Source organism: Raphanus sativus, chromosome 3 (genome assembly GCF_000801105.2).
Source record: "Raphanus sativus cultivar WK10039 chromosome 3, ASM80110v3, whole genome shotgun sequence".
NCBI lineage: Eukaryota > Viridiplantae > Streptophyta > Magnoliopsida > Brassicales > Brassicaceae > Raphanus > Raphanus sativus.
Window position 1 is genome coordinate 11,827,499 of NC_079513.1, and position 24,932 is coordinate 11,852,430.

At 34.5% G+C, this 24,932-nt stretch overlaps 1 protein-coding gene and 1 long non-coding RNA gene across 11 annotated transcripts; one reads left to right on the plus strand and one right to left on the minus strand.

Moving 5' to 3' along the window:
• The first annotated feature begins 1,157 nt into the window (after positions 1-1,157).
• LOC130509098 (uncharacterized) lies at positions 1,158-3,218 on the plus strand. Of its 10 annotated transcripts, none has more exons than XR_008943257.1 (5): positions 1,248-1,265; positions 1,355-1,419; positions 1,491-1,571; positions 1,957-2,156; positions 2,276-3,218. It is a non-coding gene; the product is annotated as an uncharacterized LOC130509098 (long non-coding RNA). The 10 variants fall into 10 exon arrangements; XR_008943258.1 differs by having other exon boundaries at positions 1,251-1,265; positions 1,355-1,392; XR_008943252.1 differs by having other exon boundaries at positions 1,161-1,419.
• Positions 3,219-17,110: 13,892 nt separating this feature from the next.
• On the minus strand, positions 17,111-18,643 carry LOC130509977 (uncharacterized). The gene has a single exon (XM_057006315.1). It carries the CDS (start codon positions 18,641-18,643, stop codon positions 17,111-17,113), a length of 1,533 nt encoding a protein of 510 aa, XP_056862295.1.
• Positions 18,644-24,932: the final 6,289 nt, after the last annotated feature.

Below are 24,932 nucleotides of genomic sequence, written 5' to 3' on the forward strand. Positions count from 1 at the left end.
AATCTCCACCTCTTCATTTATGTTGAAAGGCTCGCAATTTAAACTTGTAATATCACCAAACTCATATAGCGAAAACCTTATTGCCTGACCTTCTATAGCACTCCATATCTCATGGATATTATTAACCACCAATTGGTTTGTAAGTAAATGGTGAACCGCCTTGGCTGACCAGGTATAATTCAGCTCTTTCAGCTTCAAAATAACTCCAACAGATGATGTTTTAATAGATTCCCACGCATCTAAACCAATTTCTTCTTTCACCATCTGCAAATTAGCCAAGTGACAGTTATGATTCATGCTTCGATGCTGTAATGGAGATTTCCCCTCTTCATAAAGTCTTGGTGGATATCTTTTTCCACTGTTTGATGTAGTCATCCGTCTGAAAAGAAATGTTAGATGTAGTAAGTATTACAAACCAAGACTGAAAAAAAACGACCAAGACCTAGACCCAGACGATACCCAACTGATATCAACAAATGTACAAACGAAAAACACTTCTATCTACTCTGTGTCGTGTGAAAATCGAATTCATTTGATACTGAATATTAAAAATCGTTTGACAGAGACTAACCTTTGGTGGAAAAATAGGTGGATTAAACTGATTGATGTGGAGAGGAGCTTGTAAGTGATGAAAGCCTTAAGATTCACGCAGCTGAAAATTTTATAAAGGGGGTTTAGGGTTCGTCGATTGGGTTTCGGGTTCACTTCTCCTATGTGAATCGAAGGTTTTAGTGGTTGATTAGGGTGCGGAGATGACGAAATCGATGAGAAATCATGATGAAAACTAAAGAGAGTCAAAAGTTTGAGGATTTCACAATTTTGGGATTTAGGGTTCTTGGAGCTACAGAAGAGAAAGATATCGTGGTTGGTTTTTTTTAAAGAGATTTCACCATTTTTTGGTCAAGTAATAGGAATGGGAGTTTTATCTTAATTGATATTTTTTTACCAACGGGGCATTTGAGTCCAGATGAAACTTTTTTTTTTTTTTTTTGGGTGTGTTACTCTAGTAATTTCTAGTAAATGGTATGTCATTCCAACTAATCTATATATATATAAAGTTGCCTTGTGAGTCTGCTCCTGCGTCCACATCATCAAAAGAGGGTGGGCAAAATGAGACACGTGTCACCTGCTTAATTCTCCATGAGTTTATCGGCTCTGTGCAATCGAACAAAAACTCACAAACATGTCTTTTCCTCTTCCTCACCTTCGTCTTCCTCACCTTCGCCAGTTTTCTACGTTTCTCCAGTCAATCTAAGCCATAAATTGTATTGCTTTTAACTATTAGAATCTCTACTTACATAAACGTTTGACGTCCTTCATTATCCACTCCACCTCTCTCCTTAATTGTGTGTAGTAAGAAAATCAATCTGATGCGGAGAGACAGCCATTGATGTGAGCCACCTCAAAATCTCAGATCAAGTACTGATATGGATCAGAATACTCTAACTCCATGCTTTGTTTGATTGCTTCCTAATGGATCAAATCTGAAGAATTTCGAGGTATTTCAAGAGAACCATGTCAGTCGGCTTCCTTAGTATCTCGGATCCTTCTTCTTCCCTGGAAAATTGAAGGTCCATCCTCTTTTCTCCCTCACTCTTCCTTCTCGATTGTGTTCATAACTACAATTGGATATGTGATTCGTTTTAGTTTAGGGGTTTAATATCAATTGTTATCCTAATTTCTTTCTAAAGTTTCGAGCTCCTTGATATATAAAAATTTTGACCTAAGTGATTCTTTCTTCTCTTCTAGGAGGGTTAGTTTTAAGTGAGATACCGAACTTTTTATTGTTCGTTATTACTCTTTAATTTGTTCAACGATTTGAGTTCCCAAGCCTTTGAGGAATGAATCATAACATTTAAAAATTATAAGATTTTCTGAGTTGTATAAGTTTCAGTTATTAATGAATCCTTCTGAATAATGTGAATGTTTCATTTCATCTTTTCTCTTATGTTTCAGCCTTTTGAAATGTTTGAAAAATCTTCTTAATCATCGAAATTTTTGAGAAGCTACGAAAACGGCGGAGGTTAGGTCCGACAAACTGCATTTCCGTAGAGTTAAGGAAGATGATGATGAAGTCTTTGTGTTCCGGTGAACAAATAAGACTTTAAGATGAAGAAGACAACGAATCCTAGGTTGGTGTAAGCAGAAGCTACAATGTAAGTTCATTTTTATCAAAGTAGCTGAGTTATCTCTGTGTGAGACAAGTTTTCGATTTTTGCGCATGGAAGAAAAAAATATGTATCATCGTGTTGAGGTTGTTGTTTTATTTTTCCAGGATAGCACTTTTGAGAAGAATTGAGTATCTGAAAGGAAAACATAGAATGCGGTATGAATGCAGGCTTGCTCCTCCTCCATGGACTAACTTGCTGCGTTATTTTGCTTTTATGAAAATCTCTCCAACGTCTTAGAAGGTCACACGTAACAATCTTTTTTATTTTAGTTCTGTATTTTATTATTTGTTTATTTTGCTAAACATAGTGATTCTTATTGCGTATAGTCTCTCAGAGTTATTCTAATATAGTAAAGGCTTTTAATCGGAAGACTGATGTGTCAGGTGATACATAGGTGCAGGAGACGCTAACCAAAGTAGTTGAGCTCCTTCCCTAAATGTGGATACTGCTGATTCGTCGCGTGATACTACTTTGTCTTATAGACGACCGCTTCTCAAACACAGGAAGCTTGAATGTTGATGATTTGAGGGTGGCTTGAGTGTTATGGTGATATGATATATATATAAATTTACAATATTTGCTGACTGATTAAGCGTTTGTAAACTCTTTAGCAGGGAAAAGATGATGAGCCCAAAGACAATATGCCTGGAGCCAGCTAACTTTCCTCAGCTTCTTCTAAGCTAGGCAACAACAATGTGAAGGACACACCGAGAGTTACAGAATCTGCACTGGGGAACCTGCCTGAGGTGGATGGCTTCGTATCCGAGAATCCAAAGCTCAAGACAATTGAGCCTGCTGCTAAGAAGGCCCGTACGGGTATATGAATATGGAAGCCTTTTCTATGACGTTGTTGTCGATTATTTAATCAAATAATGCTTTGGTGTTTTGCCATTCTAAAACTCTTACGTATGCTGGTTGAGTTCTTTGCACTAATAATAGAAGAATAATTAATAATCTGTATTTGTAAGAACTGTTTTGGTTTTGCTCTCTTTAAAGTGGAGAACAAACGTAGAACCCAAAAAGTATCCATTTCATAACTTTTTTTAATATGTTGACCACTCCTTATCTATAAAGAGATCGTGTTACAGTTCTAGCTTGGATCGCAACTCATAGCCGTCTAGCGTTAGGGGTTAGCATTCTAAAATGGAATGCATCTGAGGATGCATCTTGTATGCTATGGAATCATGTGGTAAGAGCAGGAATTATCTCTATTGCGAACGCAACCCTCTAGAAGCAGAGTTACTCTGTTTCTTATACGGTCTGCTTTCCACATGATATATGAGTTTTGATTATTATTTTTTTGGTAACTAAACGTTTTGGTCGATGATTCAGTATCACATATTCCAAACGTTCCATTGTACAGATTTTATTAAAATTGCTACTGAAAAATGCAATAAATTTTAAACTTTTTGCAAAATTTTAATTCTAATTTTGTCTTGCTCAGTAATGCAACTATTTATTAGTGGTTTCACTACTCAATTTAGCGGGTTCCCTGAAGTTGATGCTACAAAGCTAGGTTGGATCAGAAATGATCATATCGAACAGTACAACAGGCCAGCTTATAAGGATTTAATCTGTCTTCATGTGTTGTCCATCAATGGCTCGAAGTCTCTCAACAATATGGAGATGTGAGTAGTGATAAGCTGAGTACAATGGATCAGTGTTCATTGCTCTGAGGAAAATAGTCTGTGTTATTCTGTTCATTGTCTGCTTCTACATGTAGCTACACTAGCGCAGGATAGAGAACTTTTGCATAACCAAGACAAAGTCCTATTTTTTATCTACTAATAAAAGTTTGTCATTTAAATTTAAAATGGTCCAACAAAACATGTAACAATATTTATAACATTACAAATAAATTAAAACTTATATCTGTAACAGCTATACCATATAAGAGCAAGATTATTGGTAGTCCTTCGGATTAGGTCCTTGATATACATATATATGTATGTATATATTATATAAGCATATATATATGTGTGCTAAGGACTTTACGGAAACCCTAATCGAAAGTTCCTTAAATAAGGACTTTCGGCTTTGGTTTCCGTAAAGTCCTTAGCAAACATATATATACGCTTATATAATATATACATATACATATATGTATATTAAGGACCTAATCCTAAGGACTACCAATAATGATGCTCACTAGATTTTGACCCGCAGTTTGAAACCGCAGGATTTTATGATGTGAAATTCCTTTAACAGTATTATAAAGTGCATGATATGATGTTTATTTAACCTTTTGCATTTATATTTGCGTTTCTAAGATTCAATCCAGACCGGTATTCAATCCATACTCACGGTCGAACCAATAAACCTATTAACCCGATATATAATTCAGTTTGGGTTTTAAGAAATAACCATTATTTAAAACTTCAATAAATTCGCAAAATAGCTAAAATCCGATGCTACCAGTTTAATCAAAAAGTGATCAATATGTAATCCAATTTGATTTAACGTGTTATTTTTAATTTAAAATATAGTTTCAATGTTTTCATTAAATATTTAAATACTTAGCCATTTTAGTTTTACTGTAATTTTTATTATATGTGGTAGCTCCAACTGTTACAAAACTGTTTAGTTATTTTTATATTTTATGTGAAACAAAAAATAAATAAAATTTGTTTAAAATTTCACTAAATTTTTAACATGATTTTTATTGTATTTTAATATTGATATGTATAATTATATATTGAAGGAGGGATTGGTTTTCGATTGATTCATGAGTTCAACTTGGCACTTTTAGCGAAACAATTATGGAGGCTAACACAAAATCCGGATTCTCTGGTAGCCCGTGTCTTAAGAGGAAGATACTACAGACTAAGCTCACCTTTACGAGTAAATTCTGTAAGTAGTCCTTCTTATGTCTGGACTAGTATCTCTGCTGCGAGGGAGCTTTTGTTGCTGGGGATAAGACAGAAAATACACTCTGGCTACGAGGTTAAGGTGTGGGAGGACCCCTGGATTCCATTGAATCCAGCTAGACCAGCTATACCCATAGCACCAGTTATGAATCCAAACATGAGAGTGAGTGATCTTATAAACCAGGAGTTGAAGGAATGGGATGTCAATCTACTGGGACAATATGTCAGACCTGATGACATACCCCTTATAAGGAGCTTAGCTGTAAGCACAACTCATAGACCTGACACGTTTTGCTGGAACTTCACACGACATGGACAATACACGGTCAAGTCTGGATATTGGGTTGCTCAAAACTTATTGAAGGATGCTGCTGAAAAGCAAATGGTAGAGCCAAGTATTACAAAACTTCAAGCCTTTGCTTGGAAGATAAAGGCGCCAAAGAAAATCTGCCATTTTCTATGGCAATTGTTGACTGGTCATGTGGCAGTAACGAGAAATCTAACAAGGAGGAATATGAGATGTGATAATTACTGCCCGAGATGTGGTGATCCAGAGGAGTCAGTAACACATGCGATTTTCGAATGCCCACCTGCTCTACAAGTTTGGCTACATTCATCGACTCCGACTAATCCTGGCATTTTTCCAGCACCAAGTATCTACACAAATATGAACTATCTCTTCTGGGAAAAAGATGGTTCACTTGAACCAGAGCTCGACAGGGATCCTTATCCCTGGCTGATTTGGTACATTTGGAAGGCTCGAAATGACAAACTCTTTAGGGGCATAGACAGAGATCCACTGGAACTAGTCCGATATGCTGAAAGTGAGTGTCAAGCTTGGTTTAATGCCAATGTGATACCGCCAGTAGTACAAGAGAGTAATATACAGGAACCCCAAGTCATAAGCTTGGGCAATGTTTGCTTACTGGATGGATCATGGATAGCGCTTGCTCAATATAGTGGATGTGGATGGGTCTGGTTGGACAGTGGGGGAAACATGCAACTTATGGGTTCACACAACTTCCCCAGAAGAGAATCAGCTCTGCACTCAGAAGTGGAAGCATTGAGATGGGCGATGGAGAACATGCTTCAATATTCAACATGCCAGAACTTCGGAACAGACTGCAAAGATTTGATCGCAATGATCAAGGAACCTTAGGCTTGGCCAAGTTTTGCTACGGAATTGGAGAGGATAGAGACACTGCTCATATGCTTCCCGGACTTCAAGATTTCTTATGTTCCAAGAGCGCGTAATCAGATTTCAGATTTTTTAGCTAAGACAGCTAGATCTTTCCATAGGAAGTTACATTTTGTTGGTTGTTCTATTCCGGTCTGGTTACCCAGACCACCTCAAGCTTGAGTAATAGAATAGCCGTTTGCCGTCAAAAAAAAAAAAACTATTGTCATACATTTTACTCGCAGCCGACCCAATAATCCAATGATTAAAGCAGTTCGGTGCAATGTCTGCCTAAATTTTTAAAACATTGACTTAAACATATTTTTAATTTTTATAATTTTTATAATTTACAATTTTATTATATTTGAAAAAATGATATATGATTTTAGTAAATAGTAATAGTATTGTTGTAAATAATTTTTAAATCAAGGAAATCTCAAAAGGTCTCTTGTATTATACAAAATTCACAAGACAAATTGTCTTTTATACGAAAATTGAAACCTAAACAAACTAAATTATCAGTACCATATATATTAACAATAATATATGATGCATTGTAACCTCTGTGTTTTGTTTGCACTATACTTATCGAATTTGCGAAAAAAATAATATCATTTATAGTAATAAATAAGTTAGGCCGTATATTTAGGTAGTTTAGGTGATCCATTTTAGATTTTACAGAATATTCCTTAAGTTGGTTAAAGGTTAATGAGTTATTAATAAATGAAATAGGGTTAAAATTAAAATACAGTGACAGTCTCTTGTAAATATTTTGAAAGATCAATGGGATGTCAAAACAAATGCTGCTTTTTTAATTGTATTCATAGGTACCAATTCGTAAACACGGTTTTTAAATATATTCGATGCATCATATAATAATAAAATATGACATTTATATTCTTCTATTGGAATATTTAAAATATACCTTTACAAATCATATCCCTCATATATAAGATTATATTTATATAAGATCATTAATTTATATTCTTAATATTGTATAAATCTAAATTAAAATCTTATATATTTAAATAAATATTGATAATACTTACCTTGCTTAACACTCGGACAAGGCATGATATTGGTTGACCATTGCATATTTTCTTACAAATTCAGAATATCTATTAATGCAAACTTTTATCTTTGACCTAACTTACTAACCATATGTACTATTTAACTTTTTGGACTTATTTTTAACAATACTAACCTACAATTAAAAAGATACATGTGATTAATGTGTATAAAAATATGAAATCCATAGGATAATATTCCGGATCTTAATTTTTTAATATTAACGATAATCATTAAAACTTACAAGGATGAGAATTCAGGTATTCATTAAGGTTTGATTCTGGTATATTTGAATTTTAGGCAACTGTCTAGATATTTGATTTGGGTGTATTTGGGTTTCGAATTTTCAGAGTTAGAGATTTAAGCCTTCTTCCGCTATTTATAAAATTTAGATTCAAGTTCAGTTCAGATTTTATCGGGGTCGGTCTATGTTCATATCCATTTAAATTTTATAAAAATTCAAAATTCTCAATATATATTAAAGTCCAAAAATATAAAACATACAAATTTGAATGTTGTATGCTAAAATCTAAAATAACATTAAATCCGTTGTTCTTAGCTATTTGGATAGAAAACTAATCTGTATTTGTGGATTTTCTGGTGTTTTGAGTATTTTGGATATTCTTGGATATTTACTTTTAGATATATTTCAAATATTTTGGATAATTCTGAGTGCTTTTGTTTAAATATTTTTAGAATATTTTATCTAAGTTGATTAATATATTTAAATATATAATTGTTATTCGGGTATATTTGGGTATCCCAAATATTTGATACATGTTTAATTCAGATTGTTTTTTTATATACAAATTTTTTATCTATCCGAATATCTTATAAGTTTCGGTTCGTATTCCGTATATTTTTTTAGATTGGGGTTTTAGTTATTCGGGTTTGGATATTTTGTCCAACCCTCTTTGATAAGATTTTTTCCTATTATTTGTGTCATTTTATATATTTGTTTCAAAAGAAACATAACCCCCATTTTAATGTGGGTCAAAATCTAGTTTGAAGTAAAGCAGATGCAAATCGACTAAGTCTGAATTGTGAATACTCATCAACGATAAAATTATAACAAATAAAAATGAAAAGAAAATGGTAAAAATATACAAAATGTTAGAAGTATGTATAACTAGGGGTGTGTCCGCGCTTCGAGCGGAATATTATTTTATTGTTATTAACTATAAGTTTTAGATGATATAATTTTATGATCGCTTTTATTTGCTGATAACATTATTTGGTTTTTTTTATTGTATCATATAGTTATATAGTGATCAGTTAATATATTATGTGTTTGTTTTTTCAATAATGTGCTGTTGTGTTAATAGTAGTACTTATTAGTGGTGAAGTGAACCTATGATGTAAAGCATATTGAATTTCAGTAACTTTGCATTTATACATTTCTTGATTTTAAGATTTATAGTTTCAGCGTTAAAATTATATTTTTCAGTTATTTGAACATTATTCTTTAAAATGTTTTGTGCCCTCTCTCCATATTTTGATATTGAGTAAATCACTATCTATGTATTTCGTTTACCTTTCTGGTGTGCTGCGCCTTATCACCATCACCGGAAAAAATCTCACCTCTCCGTGCTTTTGTTCTTCCTCACTTTTTTCTCATATGAAATTATCTGGTATTTTTTATAAATCAGGCTTATAAGTTCTCCGTTGTGCGGTTGTTTCTCACGGTGTTTTAGACTGTTCCGATCAATATTAGCTACTCCTCTTCTTCTTTGGATTTTGGTTTATGTTAAGAATTGCATCTCCTTGGGTTGGGTCAGAGTTTAGTCGTCCTTGATGTTATTTTCCTTGTTGTTGGCTTACCGTGGACAATCCCTACTCATCTTGGTTTTCAAGATCTGGTTTTGGTGATCTAACTTCTATTCTCTTTCATAGCTCGAGGACGGTTCCACATTTTTCTGATTTTGTTTCTACTACCCTTCCTTCTTTGTTCTCTCATCTTATTTCAGCTTTTGTCACTGCTCGTGTCTCTGTGGCTCTCTTTTTCGCCATGTATGCCACTCCATGTTTAGTGTTTTCCTTTGTATATGTATTGTAGGTTTGGAATGTTGTTCCAATCTTGGGCTCTGGTTTCTCGATGGTTTGCTTCTCTTCTCTCTCCTTCAGGTTGTTTCTCTTATTCCCCCGCTTCCCTTAGTATAAGTGTGCAGAGTTAGTCTTTTGGAATTTTGCTCTCTTCTATCAATAGTTTTGTGGTTCTTCACTGAGATGTGTGTCTTGTTTGAGTTTTTTTTTAGTTTGCTGGTGGTTGTGCTTATGATGCATTAGGTATGTGTCTTCTTGCTTGTAACCCGCTTTCTTGGTTCTTTGCATTAGTCTTTGATCGTGCTTCTTTGTGTTTGAGGGATTTCTTTGTCTCGGAGTATATCTTTCTATCATTTTCTGGCCTCTGCTGATTCTACTCAAGACACTCTATGATAAAATGAAGTAAGTTCGTCTTCGTTCTTGATCTCTTTTTAGCTCTTGATTTTTATTGAATTAGTGTAACTTTGGTATTTTTTTTTTATGATTATGGAGATTTTTATGTTTAGAATTTGTGTTCTGTTCTAGTTTATATTTCTTATTTTGTTAATATTAAAATAATATATAATTTTAAAATGAAATAATAGAAAATAGTAAAAGACAATCAAATAGTGCAAGCTTATGTTATTTCTAGCTCAGAATAATATTTAAAACATATTTATATTGTTTACTTATTTATTTGTCCATTTTGCATTTTTGTGACCACTAAAATAGATTATCAAACTTCAAAAGATAATAGTTAGTGTGAGAAGGATAAGACAATGCACAATTAGAAAATAGTGAACCAAATTGTAATAATCTAAAAGACGAAAGACCTAAAATGTAAAAAGAAATAAAAAGAAGACGCATGTCAACAAACTCTCATTTCCACATGTCATATGAAGAGATAAAAATCTACTTTATATGTATATATGTTTTATTCTTACGTGAATTTACAATTCATTTGATAGTTTTAGTAAAGAAAATATGTTCAAAAATACAAAAATGAAAATATAGTGGAAGAGAATGATATTTTTCGATCTATTTGATAGTGGTCAGTGACTGTAGCGCATTAATTTGTTTTGAAGGTTCTTAGTTCAAAGTGTAATAGCATAGGTGGTTTTGACTAATTGATCCAATATAAGTAGAACAAAAAGTCGATAGTCGTAACAAAGTTAATTTAGTTGGAATTTAGACATGAAGTAAAGTTGATATTTTATTTAGAGAACGTACGTATACGGTTAAGTACCATGGGGGACAGTATGTAGAAGGAACAACATTTGAAGTTTTATTTTAGAGTATAATGTGAATGTAAACGTATGTAATGAAGTTTTGTTCATATATTTTTCTTCTTTAATTTTTGATAGAAAGTAATTTTGGCAATGAAACATATTAAGAAATGAAGAAAAACAATATGTTAATGAAACTGAAAATTGGAACATAAGATCCCCTTATAAAATCAATGTCTTTTATTAGGAGGAAGAATAGATATGCACTGCATTTACTTGGATCTTGGTGATCATGATGATGTGCCTTTGTTCAGGAAAATCTAGTCTTTGTTGAACAGGACATATATTTCTCTAGCTGATGTTGCATATAACTTGATAGCCAGAAATCATAAAAAGGCCTTGATGCATCTTTGAACGATTTGATCGAAGCTCTGGATGGAAAAAAGGAATCGTGTAAGTTATAATGTTTAATATTTGTTATAGGATTGAAGTGGTGATTAGTAAAATTTAACTCGCCCCTAATACATATAAGAAGGAACTTTTTCAATTGCAGTTTTTGTTCTTCACGTGAGTATGATTAAAAGATATGACAGTAATAAGTTCATTTAATTAGCTACATTCCACCCAAACTATTTCAGAAACAACTATATAAAATATATTTACTCAAAAGTATGTCAATGTTGATGTTGAAATACATTCCACCCAAATACATACTTTACTCAAAAGTATGTCAATGTTGATCATCATCACAAATCTTGAAGGAAAAAAGACCACTGTCTCAAACAAATAGAAAACCAATGTGTACACAAAACATAAGCAAAAAAAATACTTAATCCTTCCAGAAAGATGAAGCTATCCAAATCAAATAAAGGATTGCCGATTTCTTGAAATATTGGAACCACCGGTTCCTTGTGGTTTAAGATTACTTTGTTGACAGCTCTTTCGTCCCTCTTCAAACTTAATCCTTAGTCTCTGCTCAGTTGCTGTCAAGTCAGCAGCCGCTATACTAAATATCCTGCTTGGAGATTGCGATTGATGAAGACATAATAGCCGTGTCTTGATCTTGAAAGCTCTTTTTCGTGTCAATACATGGTGGTTTAGAACCATTGGTTCCTCTTTCTAGGTCTCTCATTGTTTTCCGACTAGAACCCTAATACATACCAAAAGGGATAAGAAGCATGAAGCTTAAAGAAACCGTGTAAGATCAGAGACAACATATCAAAACTGCAGAATATGAAAACACAAACTAACATCACAATTAAAGAATCTAGCAATGAAGAGCTAAAAACAGTGTGGTCATACTATTTAAAGAGATAATGATTCTAGAAACAAAATGAAAACAGAAGACTAAGCAAATTCAATTACACCATTAACACCTTGAGACAAAACAAAACCTTGAAAAGAAGAAGACATAGACTTGAAACAGAAATCGAGAATCTTAATAAGATGATAAACCTAAAAGGGTCTTATTAGCATCAGAGAGAGAAAGAAAGATTAATTGACACTTACGGATAGAGAGAGCCATCAACTATAGATCCTTTAGTTTTTAGATGCAGAGACATACCTCCAAACATTCTTTTTCTGGACCCATCCGAAGGCAGAATGCAGCACTCCACTGTGAAGAAGTATTAGACAGTTAGTATGAATAGATGAATCTTTGAGTAAACTAAGCAGGCCTTATGAAGAGACTCTAAGATCCTTGAATCATATAGACACTCCAGAATTTCTACTTACCCATATGGCTTCTTCATTTTTCTCGAGTTTGCAAATCCTTGCAGGTTGTTCTGGTGTATCTCTGTGATCAATGCAAGCAACCGAGTCACATCGAACACAAAGAATCAAACAATCATAGTTGGGAAGCATAAATTAAAAAAAAAAACATCAAAAGGAACAATGACGTACCAAGACAAAAGACACATTTATATCTCTTGATGAAACCCAACACTTTCTCATCAAAGGGATGATCGATGATTTTCATCGAAGGTGAAATCCTTAACTTACTTGACAGGATATGAGAAACTAACCCTAAAATTTCTCATACACAAAGGTAGGTCCGATGCGATATTTATAGACGTAGGTTCAGTTGATTACGGTAGGATACGAAGAGATCGATTGAATGCTTCAAGTGGGAGGAGAGATTAACTACGTGTAACGCGGAGAAAATATCTGAGTTATGGCTGGTGAAGACGTTATGTATGTAGATCGGAACGTCAATCTAAGCTTTCGTGGGATTTCATCGTCATGGTCGCCATGCAAGAGGAAGATGAAGAGGATGACCTATCCCATGTGGGTTCGTGACTTGTGTGTTGAAGCTTGGGCTTGAGGTTTGGACCTTTTTTTTTTTTTCCACTGAAGAGTTCATTATATATATGTAGAAATATTACAAACATGGCCTTTCAAACAAAGCGCCTTCATCCCTATTACAAAAGCGACCACCCTGAAATTACACATCAACTATGCTAGCTTCACTATCAAACAGAGACTGAAGCCAACGTGGTGGTCCTGAGGCAACATAAGATTGAAACCGATTCCCAGCCACAACACTGTGAGCCATCAAACGAGCTCCCCTATTGGCATGTGCAGGCTCCAAGTATATATGCCAATCCAAAAAATCCCTAAGTAACAGCTTGATTTCATTCACTTCAAACCTGAAGGAAGGCCAACTCTTGGGTCTATTTAGAGCATTGACCAATACCCTTCCTTCAAAACCAAAGTGCACGCGCAAACACCCATGACTGATCATACTTTCGACAGCCCATACTAAACTCAAAAAATAAGCCTCATCCTTTTGTCCATACCGAACCAAAAGATCGACGACTGTGCAGAAGGACCACTCCATTTGAATCGCGAAGAACCCATGCTACCCCCATACTCTTTCTCTTCTTTGACCACTCCATGCCAATGTTACATTTAACTGTGCCTCTGGGTGGCCTTCTCCAAGCCACTTCCCTTCTAATGGCTTCAAAGCTACCAGGACCCTCACTTCGTCCTTCCATTGTCTGTGCTACGCCCCATAACTCAGCTTCCTCCTTAGCTTTCTCGCACACTTGTTCCCCATCATATAAGAAGCCATCAAAAAGCAAGGAATTCCGGTTCTTCCATAAGTACCAAATTATCCAAGGGAAACTCCTTGTGATTGCAGGCTCCCAACGACGATCTTTCGAATTAGCAAACAAATAGCTCATGTTAGTGAAAACAGAGCCCTCATCAAAACCACCTTGAGGAGACGGAAATCCCGATAAAGCCCATATTTTTCTTGCTAGAGTACATGTGAACAACACATGGTTCACAGATTCTCCCTCCATACCACATATCTGACACACTGTATCACACCTGATCCCTCTAGATCGGAGACAATCATTGACTGCAATTGCATCCGACAAGACTTTCCAAATGAAAACCTTAAGTTTAGACGGTGCTTTGAGGCTCCACACTTGCTCCTTAAGCGGATTCAAAGAAGGTTGTAGTGCATGTGCCGCTACCAGCTCTTGTTTATGCATAGAGAAGGCCAACTCATACCATGTTTTCACAGAATACACTCCGTCTCTCGTAAGCTTCCATACCCAAGAATCTTCGTCAGATACTGATGGCTGGTTTCGCGTGAGTATCTTTACATCATTGGGAACAAAGAGGTCCCGAAGAACACCCATATTCCATCGTCGAGCTTGATGATCAATGACCTGAGAGACGCGTAGATTGACATCAAAGCATCTCTGTTTTCTATATGGTGCTCTACAGATACCTTCTTCATCTTCCAGCCACGGTTCTGACCATACATGGATGCTTTCTCCATTGCCCACAGAGTGTTTGAGCCCTTTCACCAATAGATCTCTACCGTGTAAGATACTCCGCCACGCATATGAAGGTTTCGAGCCCAAGGCAGCAGTAACTATATCATGATGTTCATAGTACTTGCCTTTAAGTACCTTGGCCATTAAGCTGTCTCCAAACTGTATCAAACGCCACGCTTGTTTTGCCAGCATCGCTTGATTTAAACACTCGAGATCCTTAAAGCCCATGCCTCCCTGTTCCTTGGATAAGCACATTTTATCCCAACTCAGCCAATGAATTTTAGTTTTGTGCTCCACCGAGCTCCACCAAAATCTTGCTATGGCGCTCGTAATGTTGTTACACACTGTTTTTGGCAGTTTATAACATGACATAGCTGAGAGAGGTAAAGCATAAGCGACAGACTTTATCATCACCTCCTTACCACCTTGAGATAACGTCCTCGCATGCCAGCCAGAGATTTTCTTGCTCAACCTTTCTTTAAGATATGAAAACACCTGTACCTTGGATCCTTTCAAACTTTCAGGCAGTCCCAGATATTTTGCATTTCCACCTTCCGCTTCGATACCCAATCTGCTCTTCACAATTGCTTTTGTCTCCGCAGTAATCTTCTTGCCAAAAGTAACAGATGATTTACTGGGATTGATCACCTGTCCTGTTACATCTCCATATCTCTTGAGCAAGCTCAGTAAACATCCACTCTGTTCTTCATTTGCTTTGGATACAAATAGGCAGTCATCTACAAAAAATAGGTGACTAACAGATGGCCCGCTTGTACCAAACTTGATCCCCTCAAGAGTTCCATCCTCTTCGGCTTTACATATGAGATGAGTGAGACCTTCAGCACATAAAACAAATAGAAAAGGAGACAACGGGTCTCCTTGTCTTAATCCCCGCTGAGGTGTGATAAGCCCATGTGGTTGATCGTTAATTAGAACAGAGTATGTAACCGTCGATACACACAATAGGATCCAATCAATCCATCGACGGTCAAACCCCATCGCTTCAAGAAGTGCTCTGAGGTAACTCCATTCAACCCGGTCATACGCCTTTGACATATCGGTCTTGACCATCATAAACTCATTCAAGAAAGGCGCTTGGGTTTCTAAAGAGTGAAGGACTTCATGAGCTATGGTGATGTTATCTGAGATGATCCTCTCAGAGACAAAAGCTGATTGCGTCGGGGAGATCAAAGCCTGCATCAAAGGCTTGAGTCTTTGCACCAGTATCTTGGAAATGATTTTGTAAGTTACCGAGCAAAGATTGATCGGCCTGAGATCCGACATAGATTTAGGATCCAGAATCTTTGGTATTAAACACAGATGCGTGTAGTTCCATTCTTTTGGCAACACTCCCGATGTGAAGAAAAGTTGGACCTCCTGAACGACTTGGGCTTCGATGACACTCCAAAACTTTTGAAAGAATAAGGCAGACATTCCGTCAGGCCCCGGAGCTTTAGTGGGGTTGATAGAGAACACTGCTTCTTTGATCTCAGAGGCTAGAACGGTTTTGTCAGATGGTGATTCATGTCTTCAGACACCCGGGGTCTCATACCCTGAAACCATGTTTCAAACGGTGCAGGATTCGATGATTTGAACAACTTGGAGAAGAACTCTATCGCCACTTCACCCTTAGCAGCCTCAGAGAATACTTCTACGCCCTCTGCATTGACCAGTTTATCAATTGTATTGCGAGCCCTTGCCATCTTGACTGAATTGTGAAAGAAGCGTGTGTTCCTATCTCCCCCATGTAGCCATTTATCCTTGCTCTTTTGCCACCAGAATGTTTCCTCGTCTCTATATGCTCGGACCAATTCCTGTTTCAGCAAATGAATATTCTCCAAGGAAGGTCGATTCAAAGACTGCTCTCTTTCCAGTTCAAACTCTGCTTGCTGAATTCTATCTCTTGAGTTCATATTAGCTGTCTTCTTTAATCTGCTCAAGGCTTGGCGACATGCTTTTAATTTTGCAGACACAGTGCCAGTACCTCTTATGTTTCCAAACTCCCATGCATTGACCACATTCTCTTGGATACCATCGATTCCCAGGAATCTACAATCGAATCTGAACCATCCTCGATACGACTCCTGATCCTCGATGAGTTTGATGAGCACTGGCCGATGATCTGACCCTCTCTTATCCAAAAAAGATTGATTTGCACAAGGAAACTGCCTGAACCATTCTTTGTTCCCAAAACATCTATCAAGGCGTGAGTATATCCAATAGTTACTCCTTTTGCCTCCCCATGTGAAACAATTCCCATGACTCGGCAACTCTTCCAACTGTCCTGCTTCCATCATCTGGTTGAACGGCAGAAAAGATTCATCCGATCTCCAGACACCTCCAATTTTCTCCCCATTGTGTAGAATATTGTTAAAGTCACCAAACACACACCAGCTCTCCCTTCTATTTACACCAATCCTACTCAATCTTTCCCACAAAGACTCCCTACTTCTGATATGCGACGGCCCATATACACAAGACGCATAAAAGGAAAGATCACCATACTGAATTATACAGTCGATTAAGTTCTTATGTACCACTAGAAACTTAATATTTACAGACTTCTTGTAAAAAACAGCCAAGCCCCCCGCATGACCAACCGGTTCTACTGTAAACACCCGGTCGTAGCCTAACCAAACTTGTAAGTCCACCAAAATGTTTCTACAGTTCATAGTTTCCATCAAAAAGAGCACCTCCGGGAAATGTTTTTTACGCATTTCCCGTAGCCGGGGAATTGTCAGGTCCTGAGGCTTGCCCACTCCCTGACAATTCCAACTAATGATGCTCATTAAAACCGCGGCGATCCCTCATGCGGGATCACCTTAACTTCTTTGCGTTGAGCACTTTTATGTCCTGACGACTCTGCCTCCATTTGCCTTCTCTTCGAGCCCACCTTCTCTCTGTCCTCCTCATTCCCATAGAGCGCCTGTAAGACATTGGAGGTTGCAGACAACCTCCCTTGTCGCTTTTTTACATAGGGCCTTCTTCTCGATTTCGCCTGTTGTGGAGAAGCCCCGGATGGTCCAGTCGAAAATAAACCAGAACCATATTCCGTTGGGCTCCCCTCCAACTGAAGAGGTACATTGCTCCTTGTCTTACTTTCTGTATCTTTAGAAGGCCCGAGTTGATCCCCTGAAACACCAGATCGCTGCTCCCTGCTGCTACTATTGCCCGCTGCCCGCTTCACTCCATCTCCATGATCACTCGAAGCTACGCTCTTGTTAGCTTTGATGGCTGCCATCATAAGTTTCTCTCCTCCACAATCATGCTCTATTATGTTCTCACCATCTTTATTCAGATCAAAGTCATAAACCAGCCCTCTTCCAATATCAAGATCCTTAGTAAACACCGGTTTAGACTCCAAACGCAGCATAGTCTTCTGAGTAAGGGGGTCTCTTTCCGCTTCTGCGACAGACGTTCTCACCATGTCTATCATAAGAGATTTCTCTTCTTCCTTGCCAGTGAGCATATAACGCCTCATCTCATCCAACACTTCCGGCGAGATTTTCCTTCTACCCGTTTCTTTACAGAGCCCAACTTGTTCTTCATTAAGTACCCCAAAAAGAGGATCATCTTCGGAAAGTATTTGCTTCCCAGCTGATTTTTCCATGAGGATCTTTTGACGTCTTTCCTGTGCTTGCTCCTGTCGCTTACGAACCAGTAAAGGACAGAGATCCTTTGCGTGATTGAGTCGCTGACATTCATAGCATCTCTTCTGAATCCGCTCATAGTTAAAATATACCACTGTTGATCCTCCTTCAGGTAGATTCACCACCTTTGACTTCCTTAACGGTCTCGTCACATCAAAGCGAACCAGAACCCTCACGTATTCCTGAGTTTGTGACCTCTCTGGATCTAACGCGACCATCTTAACTTCACCAATCAAGTCCCCCAAAGCCGTAATCGACTCCTCTGTATAGTAATTCACCGGCATATTACGAATTTGAACCCAGATAGGAATAAAACGAAGATAATCTGGGGGAGGTATTTCAACCCATCGATCAATGGCTAGCGTCCAATCATTGAAAGTGTGAACCCCTTTCTCAAGGATTTCAACCAAATCATGCTCATGATCGAAAATAAACTGAAACCGCTCCTTCGATAAGGCGATTCCTTTGACTCTTCCCCGCTTCTGCCACTTCCTCGGCATGTCAAGGATCAGATTTGCCATCTTCTGGCACTCTGGATTAAGTATCCTTCCAATTAGACTTCTAGCATTCCTTTTTGACGATTTAAACTGCGGTAGGTTTGGCATATTGAAGGGCTTATCCTCCTCATAGAGAGATAATTCCATCATAGCTTTATCCATTTCGAACGACATCGTGACACTCCGTGGTAAGCTTGCACAATTTCTTCAACACCGACAATTTTCTGGAAATTTTGTTGTACACCGACTGAGTTGTATGAACAAACCCTCGATAACCTTAAAGATTGATCAGAAAAAGGCTCCTTTACTTGACTCGTGGATGGTGAGTCACCGTAAAAAGCACCGCTAACGCTCCACTCCCAAAAAGAAATTTATTTTTCGAGAGAGAGAAACTAGGCCCAAACGAGAGAAGCTTCCCACCTGGCTTGAGGTTTGGACCTAATCTGCAAATAAAATAAAAGCCCGATAAAATAAAAAAGAATAATTGATCCAGCAGGAAGCAAAAAAAATCAGAAGTACTCTGATAAGTCGACACGTGTCAAGAAATCCCTCCACCTTTTTGGTGACGTGGCAGCGGGAAAATGAAAATACTTCAACTTTATTATATAAGATAAGATAGATAGACTAGAGGCGTGTCCGTGCTTCACGCGGAATATTATTTTACTAGGTGATTCTCCTGTGCTCATGCACGAGAATAAATACTTATAAGATAATCAAATCATAATAATTGTTAATACATATGTTTTCATCTTAATTAGGTATCTTATTTCAAACTTAATATTTGGACAGTTCAAGTTTTCATTGTGGGTATGTTTTCGCATATATTATTTCAAATTGAACAACTGTTTTTTTTTTTAACTTTAATAAGATTATAATTGGATTACTATTTTTAGCTTAATTTAGTTCCGTTCATCCTTTTATATTTCTAAATACATTTTATAAATCTTATAAAATTTGGTAAGTTTATTTTTTTAAAGATAGAAACACACAGAAAATGTTGTAGTTGCATTCATGAACATATTTTATAATATTTGAAAATTCATGTATATATATATATGAATATTTATAAGACAACTAATTCCTAATAATTGGTAAATCATAACTTGTTTAAGAATTGCGAATACATTTTATAATTTTATCAATGAAAATTAGGTAAAATTTTAATTATTTAATTTATAAATTTTCTTAATGATATTAGATGATCACTTTACATTGTTTTGAAATTAATTTTTCTTTAAATCATTTAATCAAAAAAATAATCATTATAAAATATATTTTTCTTAAAAATTATCTTAACTATTTTATTTTTTAAATTATATATATATACACCTATATATTTTTTGAAATTATTAGATATTCACTTTTTTATTTATGTTTTTAGGGAAAATATAAATTAAGAAAAAATAAATTCGTTTTTGTATATAAAAAATCTATATATATTTTATAGATATTTCCTTTTTTATTTATATGGGTTGATAAAATAAATAAACTATAATAAAAAGGATAATTAAAGCTTTATTAATAAAAAGGAAACTAAAATTTTTTTAGTATGATAATTTTGGTATAGCTAAGATTAATTCATTAAGTGTATTCGTGTAATCAACCATCGTGAGAATTAACGTGAGCGCGACACATAAGAAACTGACTTCTCAAATAATATTATAGAGATTGTTGTTAACTATGATTTTTAAATAATGTAATTATGTGGTTCTTTATTTGTTTATAGCATTATTTGGTGTTTTTATTGTGTTATATAGTAATATGTGATAATTAATATATTTTGTGTTTGTTTTTTTCAATAGTGTGTCGTTGTGAGTATAGTATAGTATGTATTAGTAGTGAAGTGAGCATATGATACAAATCATATTGAATTTCAGTAACCTTGTATATAGGCATATGTTGATTAGGTAATTTTTTGATTTTAAGATTAACATTTCCAACAATTAAAATTATATTTATTTATTTTCAATTATTTTAACATTATTATTTTAAGATGCTTTGTGCCATTTTTCCATATTTTTACATTGATCCATCACCATCTATGTATTCCGTTTACTTTTTCGGTTTGTTGTGCTTCTCACCATCAACTGGAAAAGTCTCACCTTCGTGTTTTTGTTCTTCATCACTTTTTCTCATGTGAGATCATCCGGTATTTGTTATAGACCGGGTTTATAAACTCCCAGTTGTGTGGTTGTTTCTCATGGTTGGCTTTGGTTTATGTTAGGAAGTGCATCTCCTTAGGTTGGGTAAGAGTTTTGTCGTTTTTGATGTTGTTTTCCTTGTTGTTGACTTACCGTCGGTAGTCCATGCTCGTGTTGGTTTTCAAGATCTGAACTTTGGTGATCTGACTTTTATGTTCTCTTTTATAGTTCGAAAACAGCTCCATGATTTGCAGATTTCGTTTCGTCTACCCTTATCTTTTATCTCGTCTCGTTGCAGATTTCATCAATTCTCGCGTCTATGTGGCTCTCTCTTTCGCCATGTTTGCCACTCCAAGTGTAGATAGTGTTTTCATTCGTGTATCTTTTATAGGTTTGGAACGTTGTTTCTGGTCTCAAGCTTGGGCTTGGTTTTCGGGAGGTTGGCTTCCATTCTCCCTCCTTTAGGTTGTTTCTCTTATTCCTCTGCTTCTCTTAGTATAAGCGTGCGAAGTTAGTCTCTTGTAACTTTCGTCTATCTATCCACTGCTTTGTGTTTCTTCGCTGGCATGTGTCTCTTGTTTGTGTTGGTTTCGTTTGTGAGGTGATTCTTACCTCTTAGCTGGTGATTGTGCTTATGGTACGTTAGACATATGTCTTCTTGCTTCGTGGCGATTTTGGCCATCTGCTGATTATTCTTCTCAGACTGATGATTTTTCTTCTAACCTGCTTTTTGGTTTTTTTTTTATGTTGGTCACTGATCGTGTTCTTTTGTGTTTGAGGGATTGCTTTGTCTCAGCGTTTATCTTTCTATTTCTTCTAACTTCTGCTTGTTCAGGCCAAAACACTCTATGATAAAATGAGGTAAGTTAGTCTTCATTTCATCTATTTTCAGTTCAAGACTTTTATTGAGTTTGTATTACATTGGTATTTTGCTTTTCTCTATGATTATGAAGATTTTATTTTTGATTATGTGTTGTGCTCAAGTTTATTTTTCTTAGTTTGGTTAACATTAAAATAATTATATAATTTGTAAATGAAATAATAAAAATAGTAAAATATAATAAAATACGTTATTTTTAGTTGTGAATAAATTAAATATTTAAATATATTTACATTATTTTACTTATCTATTATATTAAAATAGAAGTCACAACTTCATTCCATGTGTGATTTTTAAGTTGGCCATCCTTAAGAAATTTTATTAAATGTATTTTAATAACACTAATAATTTATATAATCTTTGAACTACTTTAATCATAAGATCTTTTGGAAATCTTTAAATCTAAAATTTATATATTAAAATTTTCGAAAAATCAGTTTAAAAATCAGTTAAAATATCTTAACAAGATCTTAATTTGCAAAAATTATATGTAAATCTTTTCACTAATTTCGTAATAAAAATTTTGAAATATTAGTATACATATATATTATATATATATATATATTCTGTTATTATTTATAAAATGAAAAATATATATTATATCCTCTTTTTATCTATTATATAATCACAATCAATCATATTAAAAATAAATTATTTTGTTGATCTAAATATTTTAACAATATCTTAATTTTCAAAAAACTTTATGTAAATATTTTCACTAATTTCGTAATTAGCAAATAATTATTAATATGCATTAATATATATTCAGTTATTATTTATAATATTAAAAATAAAAATTATATCCTACTTTTATCTATTTTATAATCATAATCAATCGTATTAAAAATATTATATAAAATATGATAAATTATAAAATTGATAAACTGATAAATTTAATTTTCACAAATATAAAATATTATGTTAAAATGTAATATGATGACACAATGGCTTAAAATTAGGAGACTATATAACACATATATTAAAATTAACATATCTTAAACTTATATATATGCAATAATATATTATGTAAAATGAATAAACATCAAAATATTGTTAAAATAAATCCAGTTTTGAAGGTCGGGTAAAAAATTAACATAAACTAAATAAAAAAATAATTTTCAAATATATTTTTTCAAGCACATATTAATATGTTTAATAACTAAATGCAAATAGAATAAGATGAATATATAAAAAAACAACAAAGACATGTGACGATTTTTAAATAATTGATTATAAGAACATATAAACTATAAATTATTTTATTTGAAATAGTTATACAAACATTTAAATATATGATTAAAATTAAAAATGTATACCACTAAAGATGTAAATAAATATATATGCATATAAAATAGAAAATAACATCTGCGCGGTTGCGCGGGTCAAGATCTAGTTTCTTTATTCATCTTGCATTTTTGTGACCAAGAAATGATGGCTAGTGTGAGAAGGATTAGATAGTGCACAATTAGAAAATAATGAACTAAATTGTAGTAATCTAAAAGTAGAAGGACCTAAAATATAAAAAGAAGAAAAAGATGACACATGTCAAAAAATATGTTCCACATGTCATAAGAAGAGATCAAAGTCTACTTTATATATATAGATATATATATATATATTATATATATATATATATATATATATATATGTCACATAAAAAATATTAAAATTTTAAGGAAAAATACTTATTATATAACTAAAATAATTATATTATTGTTATTATATTTTTTGGCGAGTGTCCTCAGTTATATGAAATTATGGCAGAAAAATGCCAGTATAAATTTTATTTTTCTAGAAGTTATGCAGATTAGATTTTTTTAATAAAAGTGACTTGGCCCATAACATGCCAGATTTGACAACCTGCTTCACAACACTAATATTAACTCAAGCTAAAGGGTATATTTGTGTAAACTCATTGTTGGTACAATGGAAACAAGAAGGATGCAAGTAATAAGCAGGAACAAGGATCAAAACATTGTATATTAGGGGAAGCACGAAAGGCATACACTAGAAATCTTGAGACAATTATGTAATCATAAGGATGAAGAAGATTTGGGGTTTAAAGACCTCAAAGATTTTCAATACGGCTATGCTCGCAAAGCAATTTTGGCGACTGATTGATCAGCCGAATATATTATTCTCTTGAGTTTTTAAAATACGGTTCTTCAGAAATGCATCATCCTGGAACTGATCAGATCATACTCACCGTCATATGGCCAGCAAAGTATTGTCTTTGCTAGATCTCTAGTTAGCAAAGGACTAATCAAAAGGGTGGGATCATGATCATCTATAAATCGTACATTATATTTGTCTGGAAGCGAGATTACAACGAACATCTAATAACAAAGGCAGTAAACCTATCCAAGTTCCTAACATAACCGCATATGTCAAGAAAACTATGTGAGTCGCAGCTCATTTTATTAAAAACAAAAAAAAAACTTAAAGTTATAGTTGTAAAGAGTTTGTAGCTAAGTTTTTCCCCCTTTCTTTTGTCTTATATAATTCTCACATGTTTTCTTTTCCCCACAGATTCATATCTAACATTTTTTTATTTTTCCTTATTTGTGAGGATTCTAGTTTATCCTCTCCACAAATCTTCCATTATACTGTCTTTTTTATTATCCTATTTTAATATTCTGTTATATTTTTCAAGCAAAGTAAACCGCCATTGAAACAGGGCCGCTTAATATTCTAAGTCGTAAGTGAGCTATATCGTGTTTTTATGTCACTTTTGGATTGGTTTACGATTTATGTGATTTTACTATGTTTCTCGAAAAAATCATCAATTCGCTTGAAGTTGCAAATCTGGTGCCATTTGATCTGCAAAATGATAAAATCATGGGTTTCCTTGAAAACATTATGTTGTTTAGAGAAATAGATACATTAAATTTTGTTTTTTTCCGCTAAATATAGGTGTATTAAGTCAGATGGGATATGCTTTATATATTAGTAAAGATTCCTTTTAACTTCGATTCGGGATTCTGTACCCAAAATTCAATATGATGAGACGATGCAAAAATGGCTAACAACTTGATGGAGATAAAAAAAACTTGAAGAAACCACACCTTTAACTAATGTAGGCTTCGAATGTTTTATACCCGTACCGAAATAACAAAAATGTTCTACATATATTTATTCATCTATATGTTTTTATTATTATTAAGACCGTACGCATGTTGCCATCTGTGCCATTAGTTCCTATACAGAATAATGTTTACTTATATAAAAAAGCCTTAGGGTTATAAAAAAGGGGGAATTTGTGAGATGTACATAAGGGAGGAAAAACTCAAGCATATAACCATTTTACAGTTGCAAATGGTGGATGGGACAATTAGCACACAATCTTGACCAAATTCTCCTTTTAGGCGCGTGTGTTTGATTTTGAAGCTCTAAAACTGAATTTGTAATACTATACTATATAACATATAGTATAGTCGAAAGA